Here is a 24,230-nt window from a genome sequence, read left to right as displayed (position 1 = left end):
AGACAAGTAAATATCTGAACACTGACTGGGTATTTGATATAAAGTATTATTATTTTGTTGTGATAATGGTACTGTGGCTTATTTAAAGAATCCATAATTTTTATAGATATACTTAATAGATACTTATGAATGAAATAGCAATATGTCCAGAATATGCTTCAAAAAAATACAAGGGAGGGGAAAGTAGAAGGGATGCAACTGGACATGGGTTAATGATTGTTGGGTTTGGGTGACAGATGCATGGGAATTTATTATACAATCTCTTATTTATATACATCCTCAATTCTCTATACTAAAGTCTTAAAAAATAGGAAGAGAGGAAGTGCCATTTCCTTTGCATACTTAATCTCTTTTTACAGATAAAAAAATTAAGGTTGGGCTGGCCCGGTGGCTCAGGTGGTTAGAGCTCCATGCTCCTAACTCCGAAGGCTGCAGGTTTGATTCCCACATGGGCCAGTGGGCTCTTAACCACAAGGTTGCCAGTTCAATTCCTCGAGTCCCGCAAGGGATGGTGGGCTGCGCCCCCTGCAACTAGCAATGGCAACTGGACATGGACCTGGAGCTGAGCTGCGCCCTCTACAACTAAGACTGAAAGGACCACAACTTGAAGCTGAACGGCACCCTCCATAACTAAGATTGAAAGGACAACAACTTGACTTGGAAAAAAGTCCTGGAAGTACACACTGTTCCCCAATAAAGTCCTGTTCCCCTTCCCCAATAAAATCTTAAAAAAAAAAAAAAAATTAAAGTTAAGGAAGATTAAATGTGACTGCCCAAAGTCACAGTTAATTTTTTTAAATAGACTTTTTTTTTTGAGCAGTTTTAAGTACACATCAAAATTGAGCAGAAGATAGAGACTGCCCATATATACCTTCTGCCCCCACATAAAGACAGCCTCCCCCCTCATCAACATCCCTACACCAGTGGTAAATTTGCTATAATTGATGAATCTATAATGATACACATCATTACCAAGTCACAGTTAACTTGAAAGCCAGGAATTGTTTCTAAAACCCATGCTTTTTACATTATATCACAGTGCCAACTTTTTTCTACATTATCATTATTTTACCTGGTGCTTTTTATACAAACTGGCAAAAAACAAAATTGTCTCATAAATAAGCAATGTACCAGAACTCTACCATTATTAACTATAAAATAATAATCAAATTTAAGTATCCAAAAATATTTTAATATAAATTAATGAAAGAAACAATTCTGACAATACAACAAATTATACTTCCAGTGATGCATATTCTACTTATTTAATAAATACATATATTGCCCACTAGAGTTGAAAATGTAATTACATAAAAATGCAAAGCACTATCTGGAATTTTTCTCCACCTCAAACTTTTCTTTCAGTAGCTATAGTAAGTACTGGCTAATATTAACTAACCATATTAAACTTCAAACCGAAAATCATACGTTTTCAAAAGCATATGTATGTATATGTTGTTCACTGACTTAACAACCTAACATGTACTAGTTGTTGAATTAAAGCTAAATAACAGCCTAAAGCAAATATAACTGATGAAACATAAGCAGTGAATAAATAAAAATCAACTGTACCGTTACTACAGCCTATTACCAAATTATCCATTTTCACAAACTTTTGCTTTAGTATTTATGGCATACTCATTTCAACAATTCCACTTCTAGAATTTATACTAAAGCAATCACTGGACCACTATACAAAGACATATATACTAGGATACTTACCAAAGTTTTATTTATAATAATAATTTTAAAAAAAGGAAAAAATCTAAACTACCATCAATTAGATTGATTAAATAATATATAAAATTAAATGCTATACACTCAGTAAAAATTATTATATGGCTACATAGATGTAACTATTAATATGGAAAAAATGTCCATGATACATTACTGAGTAGAAAAAGCAGTATGATGGATGGATGGACAGATGGATGGTTGTCTAGGAAGATATACAAGAAAAAATTAACAATGGTTTTATTGAGAGGATGGGATCATATTATTTTCACTTTCTATTATAGACTTTCCTATATTGTTTGCTTTTTAAAAATTATAAACATGCATTTTTATAATCAGAAAAAATACTATTTTTATTTTGGAAAAATAAATATATAGTGGTTGACCTCAAAATTTGAGATGATAAAATGCCTCTGTTTACTAGTTAAACCTACAAGGCTAACTAGTAAATATCAACATGAGATTTTAGTAACCCCCACCTAACACTTTTATTTATTCATTCAATGAACCTGTACAAACAGAATGTACTTATTATTATATTACATTTACCATATCACTACAGCTAAATAATCACTCATAGAACATTCAGACTGTTGAGGGTTAAATTTCTCAGATGGTAGTACGGGGAACAATTTTTAAAAAGGCATTTTCCCCCTTGAGAATAAGACGGGATATTATCCAAGTAGCCTCTGCACTATGGAAAAGCCCTGAGATTTATTTTGTAACTAATAGTTTTAATTATTTGCTGGGTAGCTTTTGAAAAACTCTGAGAACCCAAGCAAAAATTTTAGAAACATTTTTAGTAATTTTAGAGTAATGCCACTTTTATGTTAAATATACGTATATTTATCAAGTTCTATTTTAGAAGCCACAAGTTTCTTTAAAAGAAAAAAGGGACTTTGCTGCTAAGATATAAATGCTATTCTTTAAATTTTTTTAAAATTCAGAGTATATTAATGAAGTTAGACTTAGAAGTCACTTAAAATATCAAGTACTAGTAATGACTCAAAAACAGTATTATGTAAGCCTACAATTGAGAACATTTTCTGGCAAAATTCTTCCACAAATGAAAAATATCAAAATATCCCTGTCTATATGCTATAGCTATCTTCTGATTTTTCAAGAACTGGACAATTTAGAAACAATGTGGGGAAAAAATGGATGATTAAAACGAAGAATTCTGCCAGATTATTTCATTAAACTGACATTCCAGACGAATGCACATAATTTTTATTGTAACCAAACCAAAAAAGTCTACATTTAAGATATAAGAGAAAGCATTATTGTGTGACAAGGTTTTGCTAAATCTCAAGCCTTTTTTTAAAGCAATGAGTAGCCAAAGAAAGTTGTTAATTTTAATAGATAATGACAGAAAAACTACAGAAACTCCAAATACAGAAAGGCTGTTCATGTATCCTAACAGCATAACCCTTATGGTTGAAAAAAACCACACAATATTCTTTCTCACATCTGTTTTGTTAAAGAGCCAAGAATGAAGTCTATTAAGTATCCTAGACAACTGAATTAGAAGTAGGAATGTCTGGTGAATGCTGTTCATCCCAACAAACTGAGACTAAGCAGGTTTGGAAAGGATACTATTCTTAAATTATCTTTATAGTTCTACCTTCATGAAACAGAATTATCACTTGCCTTTCCCCCCTTTACCCATTAAAAAAAGAAAAAAAAAAACTTGTAAGTTATTTAGATCCTAGCTTTAGGCACTATAAGAGAAAATGTTTCACTAGGTTAACAAAATATTTAATTCATCTTTTAGGTAGATCTTCAAGTATTTTAAGACAATGGAAACTAATATGATAAAAGAGGGTTGTGATATAAGGCAACATAGTATTCGACTAAAATCTAACAATTTAGGACAATTTGGCAAGAATTCTACTGAGTTAGGATTTTTCCATATACAACAGAGAGCTCTTCTAGGAAATGTTCCCTTCACAGGGCCCCAGGCCTCTTTGCATATACCATCAGGGTAGGCTTATAGAATCAAACAAATACAATGTTCTCAATGGAAAATATAAATGAACAGAAATTAATGCTAAAATACCAACTTATACATAAAATTCTCCAAAACAGCAAAAGGAAGTAGTATCTAGAAATCATTTCATTCATTCTAACCCCTAAATTACTTAATTTCTTAAATTTTTTTTAAAGTAATAGATTTATTAGTTTGGAATTTGGTTTAAAGATTTTAAAAGTGGTCATATCAGCGTGATGGAATCATAGATAATTTTTAAAAGTCTTCATCATGTTAATTGAATTATATTTGAGGATTACATGTATGTTCTTTTTTTCCTTTGAAACAAGTTATTTCTTGCTTCCTTTTTCATTTTCCCTCAGGGTATTCCATCACTGTCAGAGATATTAAATTCTAAAACAAAAATCAAAATAATTTTGCACATTTTTATAAGTCCCACTGCCAGGCAAAAGCAGCAAATACTAGGGAAAAAAAATGTAATGGCCACTCCAAAGCAGCACAAGCTAAAATTTAAGTGACAACCAAGTAGAAAAACATTTTCCATGTTCAAAATTAATGTCCTCCAGACAGAGCAGCAGTTTGACATTTTTTTTCCAAGACAAAAAAATGCAAGTGAAAAAATTTATATCAAAAACATTCTCCAAGGTGATTAAAGATTGTTTATTTTAAATATTCAACTGAGAACCTAATGGCCTTATATTTGTTTTAGTATTTTGAACCCACTTTTTTCTACCTTATTTAAATCTAGCTTCCATACATGAAATTTTTGTTCTTTTGGAACTTGTTCTCAAATGACTTTTCTTGATTTTTATTGTTCAAGAATGCAGAGTATCCAAACACAAGATATAACTAAGACAGAAACATAGTCTATTCACTTTTTGCAACATTGTATAAGACAACTACCAAACCTGTCAAATCTATTTGCATAGTAATTTAAGGTAAATGTTTTTCTTCCACTGGTCCCTAGGTACAATTCCGTCTGCCCTAAACAGTAGTCTGACTTTACCTAAAAATACAGACTAGAATAGTTAAGGTCCTAAAATATAGCTACTCTGGAGAAGTGATATCTCAATGATCATTTCTGCTTCCTCTAGTCCCACTCTATTTGGAACTAAAACATAACATATACTTTTAGCCCAGCTGTAATTAAACCATAAAAAACAGGGTTTCAGCAAGTTCCTCTAAGGAGTCAGAAGCACAGATGCTACACTGTTATTATTTACAAACCAATTGTGGCAGCTTTTTGGGTTAAATCAAAGTTCACACAGTACTAGATCAGTAGATTGAACAGGACACCCTTAAAAATCACTTAAAATATTTCATGCAAAAGGGAAGAACAGACAAATAACTTTTAGTGAGGAATGATTCACCAAGAAACTACAGTATTTGTATTCGAAATCCTCTAATACAAATAAATTTAAGTTTTCTATGTATCCACCTAAGGACTAGATTTTAAAATATCCTGTCATAAGATGATTTCTAAGAATCTCCACACAAAAGAAAGACTTGGAACAGAATTGGAGAGCCAAGATCCAACACTGACTTAATAGACTATTAGAGAACATTTACATCTAAAATTTTTAAACCAAAGTACGTACCTGTCAGTTTTTTATTTAAAACTTAGTTGCACATTTTTCCCAACAATGCTTTCAATTTCATGTGTAATTTAACAATTGCATGTAAGTTTCAGGAAAAATGAAAACTTTGTTTTTAATGATGACAAACGAGCTAAATTGTACTTTATCTTCCTTATTAGATTAGAGTCACTTATGTATAAACTACACTGAATAATAAACTTTGCATTTCAAGATGTCCAATTCTTAGCTCAAGAATTCACAGGAGCGTTTACTGAATCATACTTGGCTTGCTGGATCAGTTGGTTAGGTGGTTTGACTTCGGAAGAACTTTCTAAGATGTTGTCTATATATTTGGGCATAATTTCATCTAAAAAACCCAAAGAAGACAAAGGAAAAAAAACTTCAAAAAAATTTTTTGAAATATCTTTAAAAGTTTTAGAATGATTAATAAAGTGTTTAACTTTCATGTTTTGTTTTCCAGGCTTGACAACAGGACAGTTATATAAAAATCACCTATAACCCCAAATCATCACATTCCGTAAAGAGTATAGTAGAAAGTTAAAAATTCCATATAATAAAACTTGTAATAAACCTCTCTCCCTCCCTGTCGCAACCTCTACAATTTGAGTGCTTCTGCATCTACTTGAAAATTATACTCCTTAACCTAATTAACAAATTCTTTATCATTATGTCACTGGTTTCTTTTACATGAGTTTTTCTTATCTCATATTCAGGTAACTCCCAAACTAGCAAACTATGATGTGAAATTCAGGGACTTTGGGATACCATTAGTCACAAGACGCCCGCCACCACCACCAATATTTTGAAAATTAATTTACAAATCTGTGACTGGATGAAGCATACTTTCAAATTTAACACACCGAGTATGAATGCTCCTTTGGAAAACAAGCCGTTATGTAACATCTACTTTATGTCCCTCAATTACTTACTTTAGAACCATAAATAGTGCTTTTTCCTTTCAAATTAAGTACTGTCCAAGTTGCGATTTTTTTCCCAAGGCTACCCTTTTACAAGGAGAGAAAGTTTTCTTAATTCCAAATTTCCAGGAATATGACAACCGAACCGCTAGGGAATAGAGAATGAAAGAATATACTGTCAGCGATTTTAAGATCCACCTCCTCACATAAGCAGAGATCCAGGCTGATATGACATTTCCAAGATCCTCAAGAACTACATACCGCGCTGCTACAAACATCACAAGAGAACTCGGGGATGGGAGAAATGTCATCTTGCATTTGACGTTGCACTAAAACCTATTTCAAACTTAATCCTCATCTGTTACCTCACAGTTATCTTCACAACTACCTTAAGAGGTAAGAAAGGGAGAGAGCTACCTGCCCAGCGCCTCTACGGGACACACAACCCAGTTAAAAGGACACGCACACCGTTACACCTCCAGCCGGAATAACAAAAGCGATGGCAAACCCTTCTAGACCCCAGGACAAGAAGAGTACTATCGACTAGAGAACCCCAAACTTCAATCCTCTCAGCAGTGTCCCCTCCCCGCGGTGTCGCCAATTCAGTGGCTCCCGGGAACTGCGGCGGGGCTGCGGGAAGGCGGAGGAGGGGCCGAGCGGGGGTCGGCGAGGGGGAGCCGCCCGGACGGCGCTCACCTCGCGCGACGGGGCCGAGGCTGAGGGAGCGACGATGCTCTGGGGACACCGCCACCGACCGGGCCAGCATGGGACACACTCACCTGCGGAGCCGATTTCCATTCATGGAGCTGGGGGGAGTGCTTCCAGCGAGAAGGGCGCCCGCCACTGGGGGGCAAGGAGGCGGCGAAGGGGGCGACGCGGCGCGACGGGCACTCTCACTCGGCCCCGAGGCGGGGTGGCGACGGCTTCCTCTCAGCGAGCGCGCTCCGAAAGCTCACGTCAGGAACAGCCGCCGTCGGGAGGCAGCACGCCACTAGCGAGAGGAAGGAGAAGCGTGAGGCGAGGAGAGGGGAGCGCGGTGCGGAACTTGCGTCGCCCGCGGCCGCTGACGCTCGGGCTGCCCCTCCACGACTGCGGCGCCGCGGCCGACCTCCCCGGGGGCCGTCCCCGGAAGCCCGCTGGCGTCAGTTCCGCTGCCCCGGCTCGCCGGACGTCCAAGCCTCGCCTCTCCGTCCCAAGCCGTGCGGGCGCGACGTCGGTGCGGACGCGGCCGGCGCGGGGCACGCAGGGGAGGTGTGGGGAGCGGGCAGCTAGTGTGGGCGGAGCTTGGGGCACGCGCGGCGGGGCGGGGCCTCCGCTGCGCTGTGCCGGCCGGAGACGACCCGGAGGGGCGGCGCTCCTCGGGCCACCCTGGTGCGGAGCCCTGCCTGCCTGCGACGTCGCGGAGGGCGGTGTCGCTTACCTGGGGAGGAGCTACCTGGAGCGAGGCTGGTCAAGGTGCAGGGGCCCCGTGCCAAGCAAGTCTTGGGCAGGGCCACCCTCCTTCCCCAGCCTCTCACTCCACGCCCAGTTGGGGCGACCCTACGCGCCTCCTCCTCAACTAGTGGTCAAGTAACCACTACAGTGGTTCACTCCAAGTCCGTAGGGTTTCTTTGACGACGATTTGGGGGGTAAAATGTACAGTTTAGCTTGGGAGAAGATTAAGAACCAGGACATTACACAAACATCAGAGCGAATAATTTCCATGTTTAAAACTCTTTAATAGTGTCTCGTCACACTAAGACCCAAACTCCTTTCCAGGGCCCAAACGCACTGTGTGACGGGGCCCAGCTTTTCTCTTCAAGCAAGACTTCACTATGCTACAGCTATGCTGGTCTAACTCCTCCAACGGGCAAAGCGCTTCTTTTTGCTACTGGGAGTCTCTCTGCTTTCAGTTCCCACGGCAAGGAACCCTCTTCTTTCTCTCCACCCCACCCCTCCTTTTTACACCTCAATTTTAAGACAGGCATTTTTGGCTATGGGAGGGCACCGTTTTTCTATTACAGTATTTCCTTAATAATCCTGTTCTAATCTGTAATTTGTTTTTACTAGTTTATTGTGTGCCCCCTCTACCAATAGAATGTAAGATTAGATTACCAGGACAAGCACATTAACTGGCAAATAATAGGTCCTTAATATTTGTTTCCTTTAATGAAAGGTGATACTATTTTATTCAGGCTGGATGATTCATGACTTTTCCCTATGTTCCTAAGCATCAGTAATGTTGTTTAGACTTTAAAAAATCAAAGTACATTCTTTTTTAAAAAGCTGGGACAAAGAGGAAAAGGAGAGAAAGTATCCTATCTTAAATCATCCCCTTTCCCCCTCCAATCACTGGGACTTTGGATCAATCACTTGAGCCTCCTGGCTTCAGGTTCCTCATCTGAAAACTGGAGAGAATATGTACCTTATAGTAGTTGTGAGATTAGGGAATGTGCATAAAGCACAGAAAACCCTCCCTAAATGTTAGTGAATAAAAAAGTATTTACTGTATTTACCATTTTAAAGCACTTACTAGATACACATACCATAAACACTTCATAAATGGGTGGGATTCAAACACACATCTGATACCACCTCTCTCTTTTTCCTTCCCATCCATAACCTGTTTACTGAAAATGCCCTCCCCAATTTTAAAATATCAAATTAAATGTCACCAGATGAAACACTGTATCTTCAAAGTTATTTTCAATCCTTGACTAGACAAATCCAAGTCTATAGCAGCATCTGACAGGGTAAATACCAACTGTTGTGCAAAGGTCTATCACACCTTCAACCCCCAATTCTAGAACTGGTTCCTCAAGTGACTGCAGGCTTCTCCGGCATCTCCCAGAATAAACATGTTGAGGGTGATAAACCCTGGAGGTGGGCCACTGTCTTCTTTGCTGACATCGATGAAGCAGGATTTGGACTTTTTAATTAGATCCAGTTTAATAAATGTCCATGATGCCTTCCCACCTACTTCTGCTATCCAGGGACCCCCACCTCTTCAGAACAGGCCCAAGTGAAAGGTTCATGAATTATAGTATCAGGAAGTGGGAAGGCAAAAAACGTTTGAATGCTTCTGCCAAAAGCAAAGTTGTATGAGGCTTTCCCCTGACCACATGCACACACTAGTTTTGAACACCCTCATTCCCAAAGTAGTCTGCTCTTAAGGGCATAGAACAGTGCCATTGTGCATCTTGTTAACTGTCATAGCCTGTGCCTACAACAGTGCAACATTCTGTAAATATTTGTGGGATGGATGAATAAATGAGTGGGCTTCAAGAATGGGGCTCAGGATGTAGGCTAAAACTGCCCTCAACTGACGTGGCACTGGTTGCTCTCAGAAGGAAGAACTACAAAATAGTAGAGAAATCTCAGGGGCAAGGAAATCAACGTTCGCTGAAAGGTGCATTCCTAGGCTTTCTGTGCTACACACACATCATTACTGGATGAGAGCAACTGGAGAGAATCCTCCCCTCTCCCATGAGCTGTAGTTGACTTGACACTTGGGTTCAAATCTCTTCTCCTAGACCAGTTTTTAAATAGCAGAAAGCAAGCTAGAGTTGACCCTTGAACAACACGGAGGTTAGGGGTGCTGACTCCCAGGGAGCTGAGAACCCATGTATGACTTTTAGGTCCTCAAAAACTTAACTAGAGATATCCTTCAGGACCTGGAATGATTGGCTCCAGGACCCTGTGGATACCAAAATCCAAGGATGCGCAAGTCCCTTATATAAAAGTGTAGAACATGTAGTCTGCTTTCCACATCCATGGACTCTGAACCAGGGACTGAAAATACTGTTTTTGATCTGCAGCTGGTTGGATCCACGGATGCAAAACCTGGGAGGATACACAGGGCCGACTGCATATGTACTGAAAAAAATCCGCACATAAGTGGACCTACACAGTTCAAACCTGTGTTGTTCAAGGGTCTGCTGTACTTTGTACTGCAGCAGGATACGGTATAAAACATACTGGCTTTAGGGACACTCAGAGCTGAGACTGCAGGCCCTCTGCTACTATCTGTGATCCTAGGAAAGTCACTCTGAGCCTCACACTCCTCCTCTGTAAAAACCAGAGGACTTGAGTAGAGCAGACACTGCTGGATACCTACCCAACAGTCCTTCTTTCTTGTCTAACAGACATGATTTGCCTTTCTAAGCCACACAAGTTAGAGGTAACTCCTAGTTAATCTAAGCCACTCATGATGGATGATCTTATTTGCTTTGCCAATGACAGGAGTGGGAAGATGACCCAGTTCTAGCAAATGACACATGATGCCAGATTAGCTGGGGCTTCCAGGGATTTTCTTACTTTACATGAAACATGGGAAATACTTAGTCCCTCTTCTGCAAGACATTGTTTTGTCAGCATTTCCTCCCTGGAATTATGGAAGCCATCTGGGACCCTTAGGTGAACTAGCATGAGGATAAACCAACATAGAGGGTAGCAGAACAAAAAGACTGCAAGAACCTGGTTTGTTGGTTTTATCATTGAGCCACTGAAGTAACCAACCTTGGGGCCATATTAAATCAGGACATCTTGTCATGTAATAGTTTCCTTATTTAAGCCAACTTAATGGGAGTTTTGTTATATGCAACTGAAGGTAATTGATAAAATCACATGAATGCTGTGCTGATGCAATTAAATAAGATAAACAGATACTGTACAAAACGCCTAGCCAAATACTTCAAAGTTCCCAAGCCTCCTTTTTCAGTTCACTTCCATTAACAACCTATAGGCTTTTTCAAAAAAACTGGCTGGGATCTCCTACTGCCTCCTTTAAGAAAGTTACTTGCCTTCAATATGTGGGGACGAGGGATGGAGGGCTCCTTAGAAAGGTCCCTCAGATTTCTGTCCCAAAAAGACACCTCCAAGAAGATAGTGGTGAAGCTGCTGCAGTCCAGAGCAGAGGACAATGTGTTCCTGCAGGGTAAACCACGCTGGCCTAAAAAACCTCGATATAGCATCCTGGGGAAGATAGTCATGGTGCGCAAGTGAAGAACTTCTAAAATGTACCTTATCCCCAGCAAGTCCACTTTTCCAGCTACTCCTTGACATAGCTGCTTTACAGGAGTGCCTCTCTCATGCTCTGCATTTCTAAGCTTGCCAGGTTTCCTCAGCCGATAGCCAGAGGAATAAATGTCTTGAAAGCTAGAAACAGGGAGAGCTATTTGTGACAATTCAATGCGACTTGCCATTCCAACAGCACACGCAACAGTCTGGAAATTGCTCAGACTCAGAACTTGAAAATAGTCTTCTCTTTGTACTGTAACCCTTTCCTTTAGCCCCCAAACCTAACTGCCAAGAGATTTGGGGTCTGCTAAGCCAAGAGATACCCAACAAATACCCACCCTCACTCTGCTCCAAGCCACTTGCTAGATAAAAACGTGCTACAATACATGTGGCTGAATGACAGGGCAGAGGGAAGGCTGCCCCACCAATACTGCAAAGGGATGTCCAGGGTGCTAGGACAACCCTTAACTTAATACTTTGAGCTCCAGGGCCAGACAAATCAGGCCTTGGGCTCCCATCATCTTTTTCTCTTGAGTAGCAACCAACAGCCAAATCTTGAAACTTTTTTTTAACATCAATCATTAATAAAATTGAAATGTATGGTAAAAGAAAAAAAGTGCCATAATGATCATCCTCCCCTTTGCTCTGCTAACTACTTCTGCTTCACTAAGGGTCATACATTTATTTTAAGTCTTATTTCAACTGGGAAAAGTCTCCCCCATGTTCCAATTTGCATTTAAAGTACAACCAAGCCCACTCACCCTTGCTTCTAAAAAGGAGCATGGAGTCTGGCTGGCTTGCTCCCAAGGGAATTTGTCAGGTGGTAGCCACAGGTTAGCTCTGCAATTTGAAGTCACAACACTTGGCCTCCAGGGGAATGCTAGGGCCCACTTATGTACATAATAGCTGCCACTGAAAATTTCTCACTGGGCCCTGTGCCAGAATCCTCCTCTGAGCAATCTTCCCACAGAATAACAACGCTAGCAGTAGCAGGGAGGAATGCCACAACTTACATGCTTGACTACTGTACCATCAGCTTAAGGTACAAAAACCATAGAACTTCCAAGTTGGGGTGAGAGTGAGAAATTATGGTAATATGGTTAAGATTCTGCTTACCTGAAGATTCAGAAATGCTGAGTCCATCCTGTGTACTCAATAGCACCTTTTGATTCCCCGCCCCCAACCCCATGTATGCATAAACTACAGATTTCTAGTTCATTTCAATTCTATTCACAAATACATGCTATGGCCCTAAGATGGCAAAAATGGATAGGATGTAGTTTCTGTTCCCAGGAGCTCACAGGCTCAGGGGGGAAACAAGACACGAAAATAAAGACAGCAAGCTGCTAAGTGCTATCGAGTGCACTGGAACACCATCTATGACACTGGTTAGGAACAAAAATAGGTTTGTTTATTTTATTCTTTTACAAGTATCTCCTGAGGACAGGAGGAAGCTGGAGGTGGTGGTGGCGGTTGTGGTGAACAACTTGGAAGTCCTAGTCTTAGCCTTATTCAAATTAGGTTTTCCAAAGCTCATTTTCAAGAAATACTGGAGAATGACCATAAAGTTATAAAATCCAAGAGAAGATGGGGTGGAGAATGATAAACGGAGTAGGAAAAAATACCCCTTCCTCACTGCTGCAGTTCATGGTGTTAATCACACCTTCTGGGATCCTATTCCATGCTCTGGATTTTTCTTCCACCTCATTAAATCAGTCAAAAATATACAAGGTATCTACTAGTGATTTGACATTCATTTTAGGTTCTGCTTCCTCTCCTCCTCCCTTAAATCGTTTCCTAGTTGTACACAATGTTTCTCTCACTCTACTCTTTTCTAAACCATCTTGTTCACTTCTATGGCTTTAACTATCATCTATATGAATAGGAATCCCATTATCTATAATTGCAGTTTTGTAGTCTTCCCTGAGCACCAAAACATAAGTGTTTACTGGAAACCTTAACCTCATTGCCCCATGGGAACCTCAAAACTCAGTCTATACAAGCAAGGCTAATTGTCTTTCTTCACAAAATTCACCACCTTCCTTCTACAGTCTCCCCCCTCCCCATCTTGGTTAAAGGAATGTCCCAATATACTCACTTGCTCCAGCAGAAACCTGGGCATCAACCCCTACTCCTCTCTTCCCCTTCCATCATCCATTCAGTCTTATCAGTTCTATCTCCTGAGTGTTTCTCAAATCTGCCCTTTTTTCTCTAACTTCATTGCCTTATAGCCTTCTTCCAGTCCCTCATTATCTTTCTCCTGTACCAAGGGACCATTTGGCTACTCATACCCCCACACCAAACTTTAAGCACCTTAAGGAGAGAGACAGATTTCCCCCATTTTTGAATTGTGTCTGCCTTTCCCTCCACAATACTGCTGGACACAATACTTCGCGTGTTTGTGGAAGAATAAATGGAGGCCCTGTCAAGTATGATTACACACAATCCGCAGTTTCAACACTCTGGAATTTGTCTCATCCACTTTCCTCCTTTAGAAGTGATGGTTCTGCTCTTGTAGCAATCTAATATTCTAAGCTAAAGTTTATCAGAGATATAATTAATCTAACAGTTTGCTTTGCTAATAGGAAAAGAGAGAGAGAGAGACAGAGAGAGAGAGACCGCACTTTAGAAATAGAAGCCACCGTTGTCTTTATAAAACAGAATTGTGCTGCTGCTGTTACTTTAGAAGGAACTGTACATTACAGCTGCTGGGATAATTTTACAATAGACTGGACAAGGTACAGCTCAAAGCAGGACACAAACACAAGTCTCAAAGGGAAACAAACGCAAACAAGAACACAGCTGTGGGGCTCCAGGGACATTTCCTTATCCATGCTGGACTTGAGAGGGAGAAAAAGTTTAAAAAACTAAAGTAATACCCAGAGTAGTCACACATGCCCACCAGATGGCTGCTAAGTGCCAACATCACACACCAATCAGGTTGGACTATGTGCACAGGAAAGTCATTTCATTTTTCCTTATTGCTACTACACCAGGGGGCTTGGTGCATTCGACACATTGTCTTTACTTGCACAATCCTTGGAGAGTTCATTTTCCTTTTTAAAGAAGAAAATCTGCCTTCCCCACCTGATTGATTGATTTTTGAGTCATTCTCTCCACTTCCTTTCTTGGGCTCCCAAACAGCAGCCAGAGGTTCTAAGTCAGTAGGAGTAGAGTAAGAGGACAGCACCAACCTAGCGTCTCCCTCCCTGCTCAGGGAGAAAGCAAGTCCTAATAAATGGGGGGAAAAGAGAAAATCAGAGCATCCCCTCTCCCCAATCCACTTAGAAGGCCAAACAGAAAAGAGTGTCCTGCAAATCCCTGCCATGATCAGACTTTAAGAAGGAAGGCATCCCAGCTGCCATCCTGGATTGACCGAGGCCCAGTAAATATAAATAAAAATAGCTTCCCCTGATGTCGTTTCCAAAACTGCACCTTGGCTAGTTTGAGATGACTTTTCCCCTGAAGGAGGAGAAGCTTCCATCCTTCTTTGTTACCCACGACACCAGGTCTAAAACACGGCCTTGCAGATATTCCTTGGGCCAGTCAAGAAGTCAGTGTCCCCTTGACGCTGCCCATCTTGCGTGCTAGTCTTTTACAGAATTCTGGACAAGAAAAAGGAAACTCCAGGAACACTGTTGCTTCACCAAAGAGGAGCTAGCTAGGAAGTGGGAACCAGGAGCTTGGCAGAGGTTTCACACGTTAGGTGCCTTCTTCAGCATTATTCTGTTCTAAGGCTAAATGTCCAGCAACAAGAGCCCCAGGCTTATCCCGAGGCCAGCGTAGCACCTCAACCCACAATGGGTCAGGCTGGACTGGAAAAATGAGCAGTGCTCTCCTTTCCCACCTCTGATCCAAATTCTCTCCATTCTCTTCCCATCACTCTCTTCTTTCCCCATGTCCATCCCCTAACCCTCCAACCCTGGATACTCAAGTACCTCAACCCTAAGAGAGCCTCTGAAAACAGAAGACCTAGGTAGAGAGAAATGGAACCAGATCTAGAAAAAACAATGACAGAAACCAACTCCAAGGAGTGGACAGGTGTGGAAGTTGCCAGAAGCCCCCTGATTTCCTGCCATTTGGGTATGCCTGCTGCTCTGCCCTTGTGTAAGCTGGAGGGCAGTCCTCCCCAGAGAGGACATCACTGGGCTTGGGGAACAGACTCTTGGTTTTCTGCAGCCAAGGAGCGAGGCCTGACTTTGCCAGCTAACAGTAGGATCATTGTAGCCATGCAAAGAATTCATCATCACATAGGCAGATAGGCAGGCAGATCGGCAAGCAAGCTGAGTGAATAGAAAAAAACAACAAAAAACGAAACCAGGGAAAGACAGAGGAAAAGCAAGGCAAGAGAGTGGAACAAAGGGAGCAAGAGGCCTGTCTAAGAGAATGAGGCTGGGGTCATCCCAGAGCTTCCTCAAAGCTTAAGTGAGAAGCACCACATAAACCAAATCTAAGAAAGCCAAAGCTTGTTGCCAACACCAGCTCCCAACCTGCAGCACCATCTTTCAAACAAGAATAATCCTCAAGGTCAGGGTAGTTTTCAAGTCTCAAAGAATAAAAACAAAAAAAAATCAGAGCAAGAAAGAAGTCATTTTTTTGCCCTTGCTCAAGCTGCTTCTCTTGCTTTTATTTCTTGAATGGCACATGTAGTGCCAAAGGGCTCAAAAATGCATTTCAAGCCCCAGCTCTAAAACCAATTGGAGAGAGTGAGGCAAAGAGAAAAAGGGGAGAACACAAACTTGCTGTTGAGAGTAGGTGGCTACCACCAGCTCCCTATGAATATTTGCAAATGCTGGTGAATGACTGGACCCTCCAGGAATAGTGCCCTGATCCCAGCCCCAAAATGCACCCAAGAGAACATGCAGAGCCCATTGTCCCAAGAGAGCTCCCCTCCCCTAAGGGTGGCTGCACACGAAGTAGACATCATTATGAAGGTGATGGACAGGGCAGACGGAGTGTTGGCATCACTCTCTTTAGGCACTTGTGTAAGGAATGTAGGCTCTCCAGTGAGCTGCCTCCTCCCAGGGCCCTCCATTCTGTTCTTCAGCTGGGCTGTGCCCATGGGCACCCCATGCTGTAGCCAGTAGGAAAGAAGTAAAGGAGGAGTTACTCAACAGTCCTGATGCCTTCCTCCATAGTCAATGTTTGTGCTACGTTTTGTGAAGTCGCTGAACAAAGTAGCCAACCAGAACAGAACCTGGGAGAGACTGTTTTGCATAGCAAATCTGGATCTGTACAAGGGCTGCTGGGGAGGGGAAATGGTAGCTCTAACTGCACAGGCCTGGATTCAAACCGGCCTTCCTCCAGCTGGCTTCCAAGCCTGAGCTAGGTCTAAAGTGTCGTGGTTTCATCACCAGATTGGGGCAAACCCAAACCCAGGCTCCTCACAAAGAGGCATTTCCACACTGAAGCTCCAAGTTCTCAGCCCAAGCAGTGGGAAAGGAGAAAATGAACAGTCAAGGAAAGAGGGGGCCTTGCCTCAAGGCCTGCAGGTACCAAGTGAGAACCCCCTACATTTCCAGTTCTATAAGACAGCCAAATCCCATCTCTATTCAGGGGGAGACACACACACACACACACACACACACACACACACACACCCATGCCACCCACTCACATGCCCTAGTGGGAAACCAGAAAAAATTCATTTGTGTAAACAGAAGCAATAGGGAGCAGCAAAATCACCCAGCCTGTTCATAGGACACGCTGGAATCTGGGATGAGCCAAAGTGTCAGAGGACAGTCCAGAGGAAGGGAAGATGCACTTGCAGGAAAGAATGCAGGGCAGTGCAGAGGGAGCCTGTAACAAGAAAAAGGTATTTTCTGCACAGAGGAAGGATGGAGCCTGAGCCCCACCTTGGGGAGATAAACACCCCTTACCTAGGCCAAAGAACAAGTCAGGTACATAGTTCCTTCTAATGGCTCAATGTTTCTGGGATGTAAACTCATTGGGCATGGGAGGGATTTCCAGATTTTGGCAATAGACTCAAGTTATGATATAAAAATAACATTTAGTTTTTGCTTTTTCCTTATTTTAGACCTAAGGATCGTTTGTTATAAGACACCCCAGTTAAGAAATATTGAAACATAAGAGACTTGACCATCAAGGGAAAAAAGAAGCCAAGAGTGAGAAAAGCTATGAAAGTAACTCCAGATTCAGGCAGGTGGGAAGGTGGAGGGTATTGGGAGGAAAGGAGGCATAAGTGGAAAGGCCAAGGGCCAGTCATCACAGCAGCTCCGAGACTTGTCAGGTCTGAAAGTGCAAATGTCAATGGATTTTAACCATCTTGAGGTTGTAATCTTTTTAAAAGCTCAATGAATATGGAAGTAAATTCCTTCAAATGCAAAATAGCTGGCGCTCTGGTTGGAGGCTTGTTGGGTTAGGGGTATTTCTTCCCCACCTACCTCCTCTCCCCCCCCACCCCATCCCCCCAAAGAAAGGTACAAAAGGTTGCAGTTCTGCAGCATTACCGTTACAGGGAAGGCACTGGTTACCCACCAGCGGGTGGAAGGAAGACAGGGTCGTGTCACTTCAGGGCTAAGTGCCATAGTGCCTTAAGTCTTATTAGGGGCTAGATGTCTGTCAGGGAGGAGGTGAAAGGTAGGGTAGAAAAGGTGGAGAGCGAGCAATGAGGGGAAGGAGGGGGAGGGGTAGCAGCGGGGGAGGAGGAGCAACCAAAACCATGAGATTAAAAATCTTCCTACAAACTGGATTCTCAACCCATTAAAACATCTTGTATCCTAAAATATTGATCTGGGTCTGGTTTCGTTTTTCTTCTTAAACAAATCTAGACCTTTTCTGATTAAGGCTCCTAAAAAATCCTTCCCTCCTCCCACCCACTTTCTCAAGCCCCTCACTTTCCCATCTAAAGTATCAAACCCAAACCTACCAGCTTTTGTCCGAAGGGCTGCAGAGCCGACCTTACCAAGCTGTCAGGCATGAGTCTTTAGCACTGTGAGTCACGTGAGACACCTGTGTGTATGGTGGGCACCAGTGCTGCCCCTCTTGGTCCAGTGGGGTCAGGGCCATGTGACAAGATGGGGTGAGGGGTGGGGGGCATGAGGTGGATATCAGAGATTTCTTGGCTGGTGGTCTGGCTTACTGGCCCTGTTCCCCACCCCTCTGCCTCCTCTGTAGAAGGAAACAAGGCCTTCTGTGCTCCTCCCTACCCCACCTCCCTCCTCCCTGATTCCTCTGGATTTGGGCAGCACAGCTCTTGGGGCTTGGAAAACTTTCTTCTATCCAATGAGGTAACAGCGTTCTGCCTTCAAGCGAAGTACATGGTGCGCAGAGTATCCTGGTGAACCTGCACGGCTTTGGCCAGGGCCTGGGGGTCCCGCCCATTGCTCTGCCCCGATATGTGGCTCCCCTCTCCACTGAAAAGGAAAAATGAAAGAAGTCCTTCCTGGTGAACTGAGCTGCCGCTAATCCCTTCCCCCATCCCCAGAGTGCCAATTCCCACACCAACTTAAGGGGGGAAAAAAAACAACAACCCAGATTTGGGCAGGTGAACCCAGGGACACCAAATTGAACAATACCCATTTCCTTCTACTCAAGGAAAGTTGGGTCTGTACCAGAGACTGAAGCAAAAAGGAAGCCAGCCTGATCTCAGGCCTCACCTGTCATGTTCCTTGTCCACTAGGTGGTATCGTGCCCGAAAAGCCACCAGGCGGGCATAGTAGGCAGGTGCTGGGATAGAGACGGAGCGTGTGCATCGTACATAAGTGTGGCATAGCTGGTACGTCAAGATCTGGAGCTCATCCGCTGTGAAACGGTTGTCATCCCAAAGGACATAGTAATGGGATGGTCGGCTGGTACCCTGGGAAGATAGGAAGGTGAGGGGCCCCAGGTTGGGCAGAGGGGATGGCTGATGATAAGGAACAGGATCACTGTTAAGAGTATGGCTAAGTTGGAAGACCCACCCATGAACAGGCAAACACAAAGTCACCTATATCACAAAGCACCCTTCTTATGGGCAACCTGCCTAAGATGTTCAAAGTACACTTCTGTTCAAGTACACGGAGGGCTACTGAGACAATAATCCTGATTTGAATGCCACTTGATGACTGATATATTGTAGAGGCAGTGGTAAAAGTCAACTAATTTTTGGCCCATTGGAAACCCCAGGACATAGCCCAGCTACCTGGATGCCTGCGTGGCTGCACAGATAGAAGTCAAACTCAAATGGGTGGGTGATGTTGGTGTCCACAGTGGTCCCAGCTGGGATGTTACCACTCTTCCCAATCTGTATAGAGACAAAGACAACCAAGATCCCAAAACCTGCCTGGCCCTAACTAGGGCCCCAACTCAGTTCTACTCTGACTCCACCAGAATCCCAAGAGTAAAGCAGAAGTTGCTGTTCCGGAGGGTATTGGGTCTTGAAATAATGGACTTCTAAAGTCACACAGACCTGTGTTTAAGAGCTGGTTTCACCGTTTATTAGCTATATGATCTTAGCAAGTCATTTAACCTTTCTGAGGTTAAACTGGAGATGATGACAGTACCTACCTCACAGGGCTGCTGTGAGGAAGACGCCTTGTACAGTGTCTGGCACATAGTAGAAGTTCAATAAATGGTAGTTCCCTTTCCCTTCTCTGGGAGCTGGTCTATATATGGGGTCTATAGGCCAGGGAGCTAGGAGGAGGGAGAGGAAGTATAAGGGAAGGAGGGGAGAAGGGGGGAACAAAGGGAAGGAGGTGGTAGAGGAAGGACCACAAGAGCTAGGGGGAAGAAAGGGGCCAGAGAGGATGAAGAGGCCAAGGACTAAATCCCCAGACAGCATCTCAAGGGCTTCTTTCATAGTAAGAGAAGGGAGACAGGATAAGGGTATGGGCAGCTTCCGCAATCCCTCACTCACTCGCTCATTCTTGTCAGCACAGAAAAGGCGGGTGTGATGGCGTTTTTGCACCACAATATAAGTGATCCCAGGTTGGTAGTCCTTTTCCAGTTTGATGCAGGCATCACGAATAGCCAGCAGCTCATAGTGGAGGATCTAGGCACAGGGTGAGGAGAGAGACAAAGAGACATACAGCTCCTCTTGAGTTCACACGTCTTTCTGATGTTGCCACTTATAATAGGGCTTTTTGCTCAGTTTCCCTTTATAAGACACCCAACCATTAGAGCTGATGGGTTCTTCCTGCCCAAATCAGCCTTCTCTGTAGTTCACCTGTGTTCCTATAAAACCTTGGCCATCAGCAGAGAGCTTGGCCTCAGCAGAGCACTCACCTGGTTCCTGTGCATAAAGAGATCCCAAATCAAGACAGAACCAAAGTTCACAGAGAAATCACTAAAATCACAATGCCCAAAATAAGGTCAACTACAGGATCAGGAGGAAAATGGGTATTCCCTTGTGAGCTTCAAGAGCAAACAAGGTTGGAACCATGAGACAAGAGCAGGCACATAGTTCAGGGATGGGTGCAGAGGGAGTAGATGAATTAAGTCCTACAAAAAAGCAGGATTATAAGAAAATGGAACAGCTAAAGAAGAAGCCACAGGTACATAACCATAGGCAATGGTTGTCTTGTGGCCTTGGATTTATCAGCTATAGGAGGTCAAAACTGGATGGCAGAGTGGATAGAATTTGGAATCAATTAGAACTAGGGTTAAACCCAAGTTTTATCTAGCTGTATCCCCTTGCGCAAATTACTTAAACCCTATAATTCCCATTTTCTCCATAACTACCAAAGTTACTAATAAGACTAGCCTTCACAAAGCTGCTGTGAAGACTAAACAGATAATTAAATAAAACCATAGAAAACCTAGTAAGGGCTTAATAACTGCTGATGGCTTTGTTAAGCAGTTTGAATTTTAACCCAAGGGTATATGAAGCTAATAGACACTTCTGAACAGAGAAATGATACAGTAAATTTATCCAGTATTTTAGGAAACACTGGATGCCTTGGAGGAAATAGCATAATGGTTAACAGCATGGACTTTTGGGCAGACTAACTTGTCTGAATCCATGTTCCATCACTTACTAGCTTGGGTGACATTGAAGAAATCATTTAATATTCCAAGCCTCAGTTTTCTCATCTGTCAAATGGAATAATTATTATCTCATAGGGCTACTATAAGCATTAAATAGAACTCATATGATGTGCTTAACACAGTTGACGGCACATAAAAGGTACCAAATAAATGGTGGCTATATTGTTATTAAATGGTAGTCAAGGAGAACAGTTCAGCATACTAAACAACAGAATATGCAGTCTTAAATGAAAAAATATATATGAAGGCTTGGCAGGCAGAAAGAATAGGAGGAACATTGTGAAGAAAAATCAACAGGAGTGGGTCTCAGAGCGTGGCCTCCAGACAAGCAGCATCACCTGGGAACTTGTCAGAACTACAAATTCTAGGGCCCTATCCTAGACTCACCGAATCAGCACATCTAAGGGTAGAGCCCTCCAGACTGTTTTAACAAGCCCTCCCCATGACCTGGATACATGCTCAAGTTTGAGAACCACTGGTCTAAAGAATCAGTCTTCGACATGAGCTAACTAGTAAACAGGCACCGAGGGTCTTCTGTTCCAAGAAGCAGGGTCTATGGATGCTTGCACACACCATTTCACCATTGTGATCTCTGCGCCCAAGCCTATTCCATTTAGCGAAGTTCCCAAGTAGCACCTCCAAGTGCCAATAGCTTAGAAAAGGTCGCAGTACTCTCTGCTACCATTAGACCCTTAATATAAAGGTTTTTTTCCCGCCTACTGTGGGCCCTACCTGGGGGAGCTGGCCTTCAGGAACCCCATCTCGGTAGAAGATGATGCGCGTAGGCTTGAAGCGGGTGGACTTGTAGAACTGGATGAGCAGCTCACGCACCATGTAGGATAAGTCTTCAATGATCTCCTGCCGAGGTCGCTGCACCCGCACGGTAGCACAGTATCGGCTGGGGTGGGCATCCATACTGCCTACCACCTGATAATCAAAGGAGCAGGATCAGGCCCCAGAAACTCCACCCTCCTAACACAGTCAGACTGTAGGTTTGGGGAAAGGCTTCTCAGCAAGAAAACTACACTATCGAAATGAGTAGGGTTTTGGATTCCATGAACCCTGGTTTCAATCTCTGTTCTATCACACATGCAGAAGTTACTTAATCCATCTCATCTTCTTTTTCCTCCTCTCAAATGGAGACAGGAATAAGAATACCACCTGCTTTCAGTGCTGTTACAGTACATATAAAGCACCTTGCTCAGGGCCAAGCCCACAGTAGTCACTTGGAAAGTGTGATTTCCCTCCCCCTTGCAGAGGTGCATGTGAAGGTTTGGCACTACTAGTTTACAGAGTAACCTCATCCAACCACAGGTTTGTCCTTTTTCTCATTCAAGTGCTAACCTACCCAGGACCCATGGTGAAGAGTGTTCTTCCAGGTGGTGGGAGTAACATCATAGTCAAAGGGGACAGTGGTCAGAGCCTAGGATGGACGACCACAAGGAAAATAAGGATAAGCATAATATAGGTTTTCCCTGCATTTACTGAGATAAGCCCAGTCTGCCTAGAGAAACGTGAGGGTTGAGGAAAGAGAAGTGGGAAAGAAGGCCTGATTCCTCTAGCAATTCAGAAGCCCCTAGGGGACAGGGAGCAGAGAACTCAGGAATTAGAGAGACAACTAATCTACTAGGTGGCTGGGAGTAGGGAGGGGGAAGAGGATTTCAGAGAAGAGATATGGTCACTACGATATCCCAAAAGTGAGCATGGGGAAAGAGAGAGAAACTCAAACACAGAGCAGGAGTGATGGAAACTGTGACAAGTCTCTGTCCACAGCCTACACTCTCACTGAAAAACAACAAAAAACACCATATAGTTTTATGAAGATACCAACAGAGTGTTAATGGGGATGATTAGCTGAAAGGAGATCTTATGAAGGGTCAAGTGGCAGAGCTAAGGGAAGGAAATCATGAGTACTCTTGGGAACTGAGAGCTAAAGGAGAACCTTACAAAGAAGCTGGAGAGTATCACTCACTGCGGTGATAGAAGGTTTTTTCCCATCGCCTGCTGGCGGGTGTGTAACATCTGCTCCCAGGAATATCACTGGTTGTTGAAAGACTGCAGAGCTGAACAAGGAAAAGAAGACAATGGTGGAGAGTTGGGTCTTCTCTTCCTGGCACCATCTAGCACCCATTTTGATCCTCTCCCTTGTGTCTGATTCACTCTGTCTGGCCAGGGTCTTATCTTTTCAGCAATCCCCAGAACGGCACCTTGTGTGACAAGGGAAAGTGGGCAATAGAGTTCATACCGCTGGTGTGGGACTAGGATGTTGTTAATGCCACCAAGTTTGACATTGATCTTCAGGCAGAGGTTGGACAGAGTCTGAGGCGAGGTCTTGACCACGTTCTTCACTTGCACACACTGTGTAGCCATTCCTAAGAGTGTATCTCCAACACGTTTCACCTCAGCTACGAGCAGGGAGAGAACTAATTAGGGCATCACAAATACTCACTGAATACCTACGAGATGCCAGGCAGTCTATGAGGGGCTAGGGACCACAGTGGTGACCAGAAACACATAGAGTCCCTACTTTTATATTGCTTATTATCGAGTGACTAATTTTAAAAATCACAAAAAGTACAATGATAAATGCTGCAACGGAAAACTTCACAGAGCTATGAGAGTATATAACAGAGGGGAATAAACTAGCCAGAAAAGAAGTGAGAAAGTACTGCATGAACTGAAATCTAAAGGAAAAAAGGACTTGGGGGGGGGGGGTTGGGAGACAGCATTCCAGGCAGAAGGCACAGCATGCAAAAAACACTCTGATAGGAGATAGCATTGTATGTTTGAGAAACTAAAAGGCCAAAGTAACTACAAAGGAGAGCAAAGGAACCATGGTGTGAGAAAGAATGTGGTCATTAGGCTGACCTAGGGAAGAAATGAGGGTAGCTTATATTAAGAAGGCAGTTTTTGAAATGGAGAGAAATAGATTCAAGAGGTATTTAAGAGACACAGAGACTATAAACATGTGAGTAAGGAGAAAAAGTTTTTATGGATAATATCTGT

General features: G+C 42.8%; 2 protein-coding genes across 8 annotated transcripts in view; both read right to left on the bottom strand.

The window, feature by feature from the left end:
- Positions 1-7,459, bottom strand: part of LOC109444829 (argonaute RISC catalytic component 3) — a 98,982-nt gene extending 91,523 nt beyond the window's left edge. The window contains exon 1 of one of the 4 annotated variants that reach the window (XM_074334390.2): positions 7,019-7,459. Coding sequence is in view for 1 of the 4 variants with exons in the window: in XM_019726510.3 (XP_019582069.1) it covers positions 7,019-7,037 (19 nt within the window). In the remaining 3 variants the exon portion in view is untranslated. Of the gene's footprint in view, positions 1-6,251; positions 6,361-7,018 lie in introns of those variants that run through there. The other 3 variants (XM_019726510.3, XM_019726513.3, XM_088791024.1) reach the window with 3 other exon arrangements.
- A 5,167-nt stretch (positions 7,460-12,626) lies between these two features.
- The window catches only part of AGO1 (argonaute RISC component 1), a 36,660-nt gene continuing 25,056 nt past the window's right edge, over positions 12,627-24,230 (bottom strand). For 2 of the 4 annotated variants that reach the window (XM_019726508.3, XM_074334389.2), the window contains 7 exons: positions 23,470-23,629; positions 23,197-23,287; positions 21,957-22,151; positions 20,095-20,229; positions 19,381-19,482; positions 18,857-19,056; positions 18,368-18,613 (listed from right to left, as the gene is read on the bottom strand). In XM_019726508.3, the coding sequence (XP_019582067.1) occupies positions 18,505-18,613; positions 18,857-19,056; positions 19,381-19,482; positions 20,095-20,229; positions 21,957-22,151; positions 23,197-23,287; positions 23,470-23,629 (992 nt within the window). In that variant the 3' untranslated portion in view covers positions 18,368-18,504. Of the gene's footprint in view, positions 18,614-18,856; positions 19,057-19,380; positions 19,483-19,745; positions 19,872-20,094; positions 20,230-21,956; positions 22,152-23,196; positions 23,288-23,469; positions 23,630-24,230 lie in introns of those variants that run through there. The other 2 variants (XM_019726509.3, XR_012497133.2) reach the window with 2 other exon arrangements.

This window comes from Rhinolophus sinicus, chromosome 14 (assembly GCF_057876585.1).
Source record: "Rhinolophus sinicus isolate RSI-liver-muscle chromosome 14, RSI-T2T, whole genome shotgun sequence".
NCBI lineage: Eukaryota > Metazoa > Chordata > Mammalia > Chiroptera > Rhinolophidae > Rhinolophus > Rhinolophus sinicus.
Note: the sequence above shows the minus strand (reverse complement) of the source record. Positions and strands in the feature narration are given on the sequence as shown.